The 11,167-nt window shown below is 41.4% G+C and overlaps 1 protein-coding gene across 6 annotated transcripts in view; it reads right to left on the bottom strand.

The window, feature by feature from the left end:
• TRIM29 (tripartite motif containing 29) overlaps positions 1 to 11,167 on the bottom strand; it is a 36,928-nt gene that overhangs the window by 14,038 nt on the left and 11,723 nt on the right. For all 6 annotated transcript variants that reach the window (XM_026681909.2, XM_026681911.2, XM_026681910.2 and 3 more), the window contains exons 2-4: positions 6,586 to 6,681; positions 4,367 to 4,600; positions 3,343 to 3,541 (exon numbers count right to left, since the gene is read on the bottom strand). In XM_026681909.2, the coding sequence (XP_026537694.1) occupies positions 3,343 to 3,541; positions 4,367 to 4,600; positions 6,586 to 6,681 (529 nt within the window). The remainder of the gene's footprint in view (positions 1 to 3,342; positions 3,542 to 4,366; positions 4,601 to 6,585; positions 6,682 to 11,167) is intronic.

The raw sequence follows: 11,167 nt of genomic DNA, 5'->3' as shown, positions 1-11,167 counted from the left end.
TGACAGAAGACTTCCAAGACATCTCTGTTATTCTGTTATTCTAACTGTTTAGTCCAGCATCCCAATCAGTAGGGCAAAAGTGGCAGCTTAACCATGAAGAGAACCAAGCATATTACTTGTTCAAACTTCAGCATGCAGAAGTTGGCACTCTGCATGGATTCATGAGACTGCAGAAAACTCATTGGAAGCTGACATTATATAGTTTGACCTGTCTTTGTGATCAATCAACCAACCCCAACAGATGCCTCCTTCCTGTGCCTTTCCTGCTGTTGCAGCTCAGATGGTAGGAAGTTATCACTTTGGGCATCGCCCATTGAATTCATCCAGTATGAAAATTGCTATGTAGTTGTCTTTAAATGAGATGCCAATTAAAGAGGTGAATATTAAGGTCCTTTTTTCCCCTTATGGGCAAAAGCAGGTGAGGTAAGCAGGGTGTTGTGCTAGCTAGGTGTGGCAAATGTTAATTTGGAAGAGAATATTTGTAGCTTAGGGTTGAACAGTGGGATCCTTGGTGCTTTCTGAGCTTTGGTGTTTGCTTGCAAATGTTTCATGACCCAACTAGGTCACACTGTCAGTGCTAGAAGGAAGTGGGGTTTGCTCTCTATACCATTCAAAAAAGACAATCAAAATGCTGAAAAGGAAACAAAAAGACCCCAAAAAGCCAACTCCTCAGCAGAAATCAACATCCACATAGGCATGGATTAACACCAAGATTAATACTAGACCAACAAATAAACAGTAAACAATAAACCAATCAAGGAAATACCGACTCAAACAGTAAATTACAGCCTAATCAAGAAACCAACAAGAACACTCCCACCAACACTGACAGGGGAAGCCACATATATAAACAAAGAGAAAACCCCACTCTCTCCTGTACTGATGATATTCCCTAGTTGGGTCGTAAAACATCTGCAAGAAAACAATCAGATTCAGAGAGCACCAAGGACCCCATAATTCTTTCTTTTTCTCCTCCTCCTCCTCCTCCTCCTCCTCCTCCTCCTCCTCCTCCTCCTCCTCCTCATCCTCCTCCTCCTCCTCCTCCTCCTCCTCCTCCTCCTCCTCCTCCTCCCTGCACCCACTTCCCTCTAGCAATGATGATGTTCTCTAGTTGGGTCGTGAAACATCTGTAAGAAAACAATCTAGCTCAGAGAGCACCAAGGACCCCACAGTTCAACCCTGAGCTGCAAATATTATCTTCTACAGTTCTTGGTTTTGTCCTCATTGTTAGGGATGAAAATGTCAAGGTCATTTTCATTGTTGAAATTGCTACACAGGCACAAAAGCAGTGATGTCCAGGGATGGAGAGATTTGAAATTTACTAAATGCTAAACACAGTGTTGTGTTTAGAATCCTGGTTTTTGTTTACGCAGCAACATCGCACACAGGGACAAAGGAGTGGAGGAGATTCTGTTGCAGTGTTGCACCTGCCATTGTGCAGATGTTGACCTCTTGGCAGAAACTCATGGATCACAAAATTATTAGCCAAACAGATGAAGAAATACACAATACAAATATCAGGTTACTTTCCCTTCCCTGCATAATGTAACTATATCCCTTCCAGTCAAAACTGGGAGGATTTGGTTTATTTAAGAACAACACTTTGAGGAATGTAATATATGCTGGGAGCTATTTAATGATGCACATCTGGATACTCCCATCATCTGTCTCTTCATCCCTAATAGCTTTCATGTTTTGAAAAAGATGTATTTCTAGTGCTCTGCATACATTATCTCAACTCATGGTGCAACAGCCTTGTAATGTAGGCTCAAAGAAGCATTTCCCCCAGTTTAGAGACAAAAGAGGTGAAGGTGGGAAGACGCCAGAATGATAATTATTACTGCAAGCTCCAGTTCTTTCCTCTAAGTAGTGTGAAGAAGGCTATAATGAATTGTGGAGACAGACATACTATTTCAACCCAACTTTTCTCCAATATGGTCATTCTCAGGATACAGATGTATAAACTGCTGTTGTGGCTGAATGTTGGCTTAGCAAACCAGCAAACAAATGATACCTGGAATTGCATTCACCACTGTTCCTCCATATATTCCCTTATATATCCATATATCTATCTACATTTATGTGTCTGTCTCTCTGTCTATCTACATATCTATAATATCTATCATTTATCCATATCTATCATCTATCTATCTATCTATCTATCTGTCTGTCTGTCTGTCTGTCTGTCTATCTATCTATCTATCTATCTATCTATCTATCTATCTATCTATCTATCTATCATCTATCATCTATCTACTTATCAATCCAACTATCTACTATCTATTATCTATCTATCTATCTATCTATCTATCTATCTATCTATCTATCTATCTATCTATCTATATCATCTATCATCTGTCATCTACTTATCAATCCAACTATCATATATTATCTATCTATCTATCTATCTATCTATCTATCTATCTATCTATCTATCTATCTATCTATCTATCTATCTATCTATCTATTTATCTCATCTATCTATCTATCTATCTATCTATCTATCTATCTATCTATCTATCTATCTATCTATCTATCTATCTATCTATCTATCTATCTGTCGTTTCTCCAGATGCATTGGGGGTCTCCAAATCACCATCATTTTAGAGGCACCTGAAGTTAGAGAGAATTTGGAGACCTTTCTTTTGGCCAAGTAATAACTCAAGGTAGTTTTGATGAAAATCTTAATCAAAGAATTAGGGTAGAGGTTTCCACAATGACTTTCAACAAGTAATGGATCGAAGATTTTTCAACAAGTTGTCTCCTCCTATCTTCCTCCCAAATGAAAAGCCAATAAAAATCATGCCTTGGTCACCTGCCCCAGCCTCCCCTTGCCCTGGGCTAAGCATCTATCAAGATTTTTTATTTCTGTATCTGGGGGAATCCATTTTTGTTTTCATTGCCTCCTAGAAGGTGGTGAATATCTACCTCTCTTTTAGAGATAAGTATCTCAGAAATGAGAGATCAAAATTGCATTCAGCATTTTTCTTCTTTTCATAATTGTGATTCTCAGGATAGCAATCTAACTAAGAATTATATTAAATATTAGCTGGGATTATGAGTGATTGCACAACACAGGTAAAAACAGTAAGACTCAGCAATGAAATATTGTTACTAGATCTACATTACAAAAAGCAACGGATGCGATGCCACCCATGATATCATCCCCAGCTTGCCTGAGGCACTTGTAACTTGTACAACTACAACAATGTTCTCCTGGTTATGGGGAACAATGGATAAACATGGTACAAATGTCTCCACCTGCATCTCACCATAACTACTTGCCCCTCCCAACCTGTGTGGCCCAAGGTGGCCCCTTTCCACAGTTGAATGGACACCTACCGTTTTCCATGTGGTTTCTCTCAATGAAATTCCTGCTAAGGTCTGCCTTGCAGATTTTCTCAACATGCCTCATGCATACATTCAGGAGGTCATCTCTGAGTATTCCCATGGCTGGACTCATGTTCTCTCCTTCAAGCAAGATGCTGTATGTCGGAAGAGATGGAGGGATAACATAGCTTCTCATCATTGCTCCAAATTCCTAGGAAGAGAGAAGACAGGAGAAAGAAAAAAGAAGAGAAGGAAGGGAATAGGGAGGGGGGAGGAGGAGAAGAAGGAGGAGGAGAGGAGGAAGAGGAGCAGGAGGAGAAGGGAAAAAGAAGAAGAGGAAGAAGAAGAGGAAGAAGAGGAAAAGGAAGAAGAGGAAAAGGAAGAAGAGGAAGAAGAGGAGGGAGAGGAAGAAGAAGAGGAAGAAAAGAGGAAAAAGAAGAAGAGGAGAAGAGGAAGAGGAGAGGAGGAGGAGGAGGAGGGAAAGGAGGAGGAGGAGGAGGAGAAGAAGAAGAAGAAGAAGAAGAAGAAGAAGAAGAAGAAGAAGAAGAAGAAGAAGAAGAAGAAGAAGAAGAAGAAGAAGAAGAAGAAGAAGAAGAAGAAGAAGAAGAAGAAGAAGAAGAAGAAGAAGAAGAAGGAGGAGGAGGAGACAACAAAATAAGTTTTCCAATGTCAATCTATATTGCAAAAATATAAGAGGCTGCCAATTTCAACACATACTTAATGGGATAGGTTTGCCCCTAATGTAAACCAAATTAAATTCTCCCTTGGCTAATTAACCTTATTCAAGCTATCCCAGGTGGATCCTGCCCTACTGCCAGGCAGAATAAACATGCACCATCCCCATTAATATGTATTCACAATTTGAATAGTAGGAGGGCAACATTGCTACCAGATAAGCCTAGACACTGACATGGAAATAGAAGCTTTTCTTAGTCTAAGGAGATGGTATCATGGAGTCAATGCATTAGCAGTTGATCAGGCTGAAATCATGTTTGTTGATGGACTTGGTTCTCCCAAACACCTGAGAATATTGTACCTGTAGGAAGAGCACAGAGTCGCTGATTAGACCAATCTGTTCCCTGGTTTCCTTATCCTCCTGCAACAGTCTGACTCTGTCTTCCAGTTCCTCCACAATCTCCTTGATGTTCTCCACCGCCACCTTCTCCCGGTGATCCAGACCAGCTTTCACCTCTTCACGCTGTTTCTCCATGTCACGGATCAGCTCTTTGAAATGCTGGTCTACCGTGGCTTTTTCGTTGGCTGTAAAATTCTAAATGGAAACCCCGAAAGGGAAAAGAGAAAAACCAATTTCCCATTCAAAATCCAAAACAGCCAAGGCACAGGAAAAAATTAATTTTAAGATCTTCCTTCAGGACAGGACTCTGTCTATTTTGTAAGGATGTGAAGCTCTCTTTTTTATGAAAATCCTTACTTTAAACCAAGGGATTTTTAAATCTTTCTGAAAATTCTCACCATAAATCAAAGTCCCTGAAGACTTGGGGCATAACTTCCAGAGATCTCCAAAAGTAGCTATTAAATTGTAATTTCAAAGTATTCATACAGGAGAAGTTATTAAACACAGGACTGGGGCATAAACTTTAACTAGATGTAATCTTAATAGTAAATGAGTGCAACTTTTTGGAGTATGGCTTTCAGATAAAAGAGTATATCTTGGCTTTTTTTTCCCCAGTAATAAGTTCAGCAAAATTTCATTTTCCTAGTCATGTATTTAGATATGGGATAAATAGAGAATCCAGAGGTGGTCATTTCGATTTTGTCATTCACATTAGAAATGCTTTCATTGTAGCAACCACTTCTGAGCAATCCCAGAGAAGGAACCCTCCTACCTAAGAACCAACCATGTATTTTAATTTTTAATTTGCTAAGCAAGGAGAAACCACAGAAGTTCTCTGCAAATATCATGCTACGACATGCAGCCAAGATCTAATGAATTCTCTCCTTCTGGCTTCCTCGTTCATTCATAATGCTTCTCATCGCCCATTCATGTCAAGCCATTGGTTTCTGCTGAGAACTTTTTTCTTCTCACATAAAAATTATCTGCTAAATTTTGCCCAAAACGCGGAGGGTTTCTTTGTGGTCACAGCAAGAAGATCATACATAAATGATGTTGTGAAATTCTGGGAGTATGTGTGGGTATGAGTGAATTCAGGATTCTTAGCTATGTGTGTATAGCCCCAAACTAGAGACATCACTATTATAAAATTAACAGGAAATAATCGTAATAAGAGATCTAGATTGATTCTGCTTTGATTAGATCTCACCGCATGGAAAGAAGTATGTTCTGGGCACCATGCCTTAAGAAGGACCTAGAAAACTGGAACAAGTATGGAACAGAGCAGTCAAAGACTTAGCAATGACATCCCACCAAAAAGATTAAAGGAGATGGAAACATAAAGAGAAATTTGAGTAGAGGCGAGATTAAATACCTGCAAAGCAAAAGATTAACATTTAATCTTCATTGTTCTGAGGTGAATCATTTGGAAAAAAATGGATTTTAGCTACAGGGCACCAGATTATGACTTGGGGTGGGAAAATCCTATCAAAATGTTATGATCAACAAAACCAGTTATGCCCTGTTGCTACATTGAGAAAAGCCAACGTGGCACAAATTAAAATGTGGACTGGTAGCATCCCTGCATGATGTCACTCACCACCTCTAGGGTGAAAGAGGAGACTAAGGAGTGAAGAGGTGGGTGTTTCTAGCAAAGAGAAAATGAACCACGCCAAGTTCCATGGAACTCCGGCACTCCAAATCCAAGCCAAACTTGCAGCGATTCTCAATAAATTCCAGTTGAGTCAGATAAACCTTGATGGAGTGATGAACAGAAAGCAGTATGTAGGAGATGACCACCTAAGCCTGAGGGAGGAGTCAAGCACATAATCAGTCATGAGTTCCTTCGCTCCCACAAGAGAACTAAGTCCAGCCTACCCTGAATTCCATTGACTCTTATCTACTGCCAATTTTCTTGGACTGTTAGTAGTTCAGATTCTTGTAAGAGAGGTTAAGCTTGCAATAAATATTTATACCCATTTGATCTTCTGATCTCCCTAGTGCTTGACACAGCATCATGAAATCCCCAAAGGGCCACGCTGACGTGGGATGGGTGTCCAACCAACAGGGGTCAAGGCTCAGTTGCCATGGATGATCTGATTGAAACCAAGCGAACTCAAAAATGAGAAGCCGAGGACTACCGTGAGAAGACCAAAGAGGAAGGACATTGGCACCGTGCTCACCTTGATACGGTCCCTCTCCTTGTGCCACTTGTCCACTTCATCATCAAGCTCCACAATCTTCAGCTGCAGCTGTTCTTTTTGCAAAGAGAGTTCGGTCTACAGGAGGGAGAGAAGGAGAGTGATGAAAACCACACAGCCCAAGTCAACTCTCATGTCTTTGGCCCTGAATCATGGGGCCTCCAGCTACCACTTCTTGGCAAGTTCTGAGTTGGACTTGGAAACCACCCACATTAAAAGATTGTTCTCCAGCAGAGCCCGAAGCTCTGAGCTCCCCAAGCAAAGTTGTGAAGAATAAAAGAGCTTAGAAGCCATCAGATCTATTTTTTTTTTTATTAATTGCTTGGGAAGAAATGGGAGTGGGACAAATGAACCTGTTCATCAAGAGGGGCAAGGAGAAGTGGTAGATTTCAAAACCCAGCTGGGTTTGAATCAAAGAACTGTGCCCAGGGTGCGCCTTTACAACTCTAAATGCTTTTGGTGTAATTAACGGATGACGTCACCTTAATGTTGCAATTGATCGGAAGATGCCTGTGGTAGAAATGTGGTTGCAACATGACTGTGGCTTTGGGCCTGGCCCTTTGGCATGGGTTCAAGAGAAGGTGGAGGAGAGGGAGGGAGGCTGTTGCTGAGTTTGACCTCAATCCATCCATGTAGCTGCCCCTTCCCCCATTTTAAGGTGTGATCTGTGCAGAGGGGTTCCTTGGCCTTGGCAAGCCCATAGCAAATTGCCAGTTTGATAACACACAAAGGACCTTAGTAGAGAGCATTTATGGCTCAGGGTTGAACTGTGGAGTTCCTTGGTGCTCTCTGAGCTTGGTTGTTGACTTACAGATGTTTCATTACCCAAGTAGGAAACCTCATTAGTGTTAGAAGGGAATGGAGTTATACTGTATATATTAACAGAGAGCAAACCCCATTCTCAAAAGGTCTGCAAGAAAACCACTAAGCTCAGAGACTGCCAAGGACCCCACAATCATTGTCCTCCTCCTCCTTCTCCTTCTCCTCCTCCTCTTGCTCGAGCAGGGGGGGTTGGATTAGATGACCCCCAAGGTCCCTTCCAACTCTATTATTCTATGATCCCCTCCCTTCTAGCACTGATGATGTTACCTAGTTCGGTCATGAAACTTCTGCAAGAAAACAATCAAGCTCCAGTCCTCCTCCTCCTCCTCCCTCTCCTTCTCCTTCTCTTTCTCCTCCACTCCAGAAACCCCACTTCCTTCTAGCACTGAAGATGTGACCTAGTTTGGTAATGAAATGTCTGCAAGCAAACCACCAAACTCAGACAGCACTAAGGAGCCCACAACGGACCTTATAGCATCCATGGTTGTGTTCGCATTTATGCAAGCTGAGGAACTGAATCTGGCATCCAACCAGATGCAGTTCCTTACCTATATGATGGATATACCATGTTAACAGTTAGTCCCATGTCAGTTCTATGTATTCACATCCAAATGAGCCCCTGGATTCACAAAGCCAACACGACCTAGTTGCACCAACAAAGTTAATACACTCCAGCCTCCGGATAGAGACACCTGGAGATGATTCCTAGGGAGCTCAAATTGAATATCTGAAGGCCAACTACCTGCCATGTTAATGATGTACAGAATACACTTTGTATACATAAGGAGGTGCCCTTTCATTGCGATAACTAACTAATTAATTCATTCGCTCTTAGGTTTAACTCACTGCATTCACCTCCTCTATGCAAATCAGCATTCCAGCCTCAGATAACATCCCAAACTTTGCTGAAGAGCTGAAGAAATCGCTTATTTTTGCTTCAGCTAAATGGGTCCCCGAGGCTGCACATGCCCCCTGGGAACCACTCCAAAAAGTTGCTTCATTGTAATTTTTAATTTGGCAGAAGAGAAGAAGATGAAAGGCACGAAGAGTAATCATGTGAAGTGTGTGAAATTAATATCATTGCATTTGCATGGAAATTAAATTACATGCCCATTTCATGCTGCGCCTTGACCTGTCTTCTGCTTGGTTCTGGGGACAACCTCATTTTCGTAGACTGCAACCCACTGCCTGCAGGCCCTTCAAAACTTGGATCAGCTCACGAGGGGGACCTTTCCAGATTTCAGATCTTTAAGCCAAACACCATCTCAGGAGTTCTTTTCTATTTTGGATCAGACTACCTCTTGGCAGGAGGATAAAAGGCTATGTTTGTAAGTTTCTCCCTTAAGTTAGGGATGGGATGGGTTGAAAAAACGTTTCTCACTCATTTGGACTACTTGCAGAATTCTGCCTGCCTGAAGCAACCCCGACACCATTAACGAGAGTGGCTTTTCTCACACATCTTGTCTGTTTGCAAAAAAAAAAACACACACACACACACAATCAAAATGCTTTTTTGTTTTTTGAGAGCTGGTGTACAGACTAATAGCTAATGTAATGAGTTGCAGTGACTATGCTTGGTTCGAAAAAAGGTCTTTTCTTCTTCCATGCTTTATCACCCTACAAGCTGTTCGATTTCATTAAGAGGTAAAGCAGTCAAACAACTTATCCTCTCCTAGGAGGTGTAAAATGCAAAATAATGCACAATAGGAGCCCGCAACAGAGACAATGCAACCGGCTGGCATCGTTCCAACCCGGGCAGGAAAGTTTTAAAGGAAGGTTTGCTGAGCAAATTGTAACAATTCTGTTCTCCCATAATGGGATGCCGTAATGAGTGGGATTATTCACCCAACATTATTTTATTTATTTATTTATTATTTGATTTGTCATTCACTTATAAGATAATAGATTTAAGTATAAACATGAGTAAGAATACAGGAAATAGGTACGAATAAATGGGGACAATAGGACAGGGATGGTAGGCACGGTGGTGCACTTATGCATGCCCCTTACAGACCTTTTAGGAATGGGGTGAGGTCAAGAGTTGTTAGTTTGAGGTTAAAGGAGTGGGGGTTTGAGGATGTAACAACAGAGTCAGGTAGTGCATTCCAGGCATTGACCACTCTGTTGCTGAAGTCGTACTTTCTGCAATCAAGTTTGAAGCGGTTTACATTGAGTTTGTATCTGTTGTGTCCTCTTGTATTGTTGTGGTTGAAGCTGAAGTACTAATTGACTGGTAGGACATTGTAGCAGATAATTTTGTGTGCTATGCTTAAGTCTAACCTTAGGCGGCGTAGTTCAAGGTTGTCCAAGCCCAAAATCTCAAGCCTGGTGATATAACTTTGTAAGATGTGTGGACCAGCGAGAAAGAACAATGAAGCACATAAGAAGAAGTGATTGTTTTAAAAACTGTACAAATAAATTGTGGAGAGAACAAAAGTGTTAACACAGAGGTGGAGTCTTCCCGCCAGCTAATCCTGACACTTTCCACATGTAAAGAAAGAAAAACAGAGGGACACTTGGGGGTACTGTGAGCTCCGTGGAAATCTAAACTTGGAATCCCACCTTGATTCTGATGGCCGTGGGACTGGTCCAGGCCTAAGAAATAATTAATCTCTTCTAACTTCTGCCTTAGAAGGTGGAAGTTCTACTGATACCAGGATCTGGGTGGCTGCTAATGAAATGGATTAATTGGAGCAGTCCTAATTATAGCTGGAGGCACACAGCAGGGAGATGTTGAGACGTAGGCATGTCCTATTGGTGATGCCTTGTGTCATTCCAGTTTTAACAACTTTCTCCCAGGCCACCGTTCCCAAAGAATTCTTTCTGATCAAATGACCTTCTCTTAGGAACATCAGTACGGAAAAGAGAAACGACACAATTGGGTGCCTTCTTTCATCACAATCCCACATAAAGAAGATGTCTCTCTCTTTCTCCAATAGACCTGTTGAAGTAACAAGATTGTCCTTTAGGTTATTTTTTAATAATACTCATTTACCAGGCACTCTCTGGAGCACAATAAAAACTCTCTTGGAAACCAAGCTCTTCAAGTATCACAGAGTGATTTTTCCCCCTGTGTAGAACCACTCTTGAGTTGAACAAAAGCTCTCTCAAAACACTGCTTTACTTCATCTGTGAAAGAAGAGTTACTCATCCTTCAAACACAAGCAATGTTCTCATTCGCTCCCTTGATTTAATTACATATTATTTACACATTCAATGGAATCTGACGGCACACTAGCTTGGAACTACATGATGGATTTTCTGCAACTGCATTGCTACAGGTTGCAGATTGACCTGTGCAAAAAGTAGATATTGGGGAGAGGACAGGAAGCATGAGGAGTGTCTCCACTGTTCCAGCATCTGCCTGTTCTCAAACTATCTTCAAGGTCTACCTAGGGCTTCCCAACCATGACAATTTCCAGTTCATATAACTGGATGCAAAGCCGTTGTTGAAAATTCTGGAAGTTGAAGTCCACTCACTTTCAATTTGCCAAGATTGGAAAACCCTGATCTATGATATTTGCATGGGTGTGTCCAATGCTTACTCAGGAACAACCTTCTTCAACCTGGAATCAAAACGCAGCATCAAAACGACCAAAGGCCAGAATTCCTATCAGCACCCAAGTATTTGTCTTACCAGGAAGAGGTATACAATTAGTTCCACCCTAGGTCACAATTTTGCATAGCCAGTCTTGTTTGACTATTGGCTCTGTGGAGTTACCAACAATGTCCTTGGTTTTGA

The sequence above is a fragment of the Notechis scutatus genome, chromosome 7 (genome assembly GCF_049901735.1).
Source record: "Notechis scutatus isolate UNSWTSFEM ecotype Mainland chromosome 7, rNotScu1.2, whole genome shotgun sequence".
Taxonomy (NCBI): domain Eukaryota; kingdom Metazoa; phylum Chordata; class Lepidosauria; order Squamata; family Elapidae; genus Notechis; species Notechis scutatus.
The sequence above is the reverse complement of the archived record's forward strand: the minus strand, read 5'-3'. Positions and strand labels throughout refer to the sequence as shown.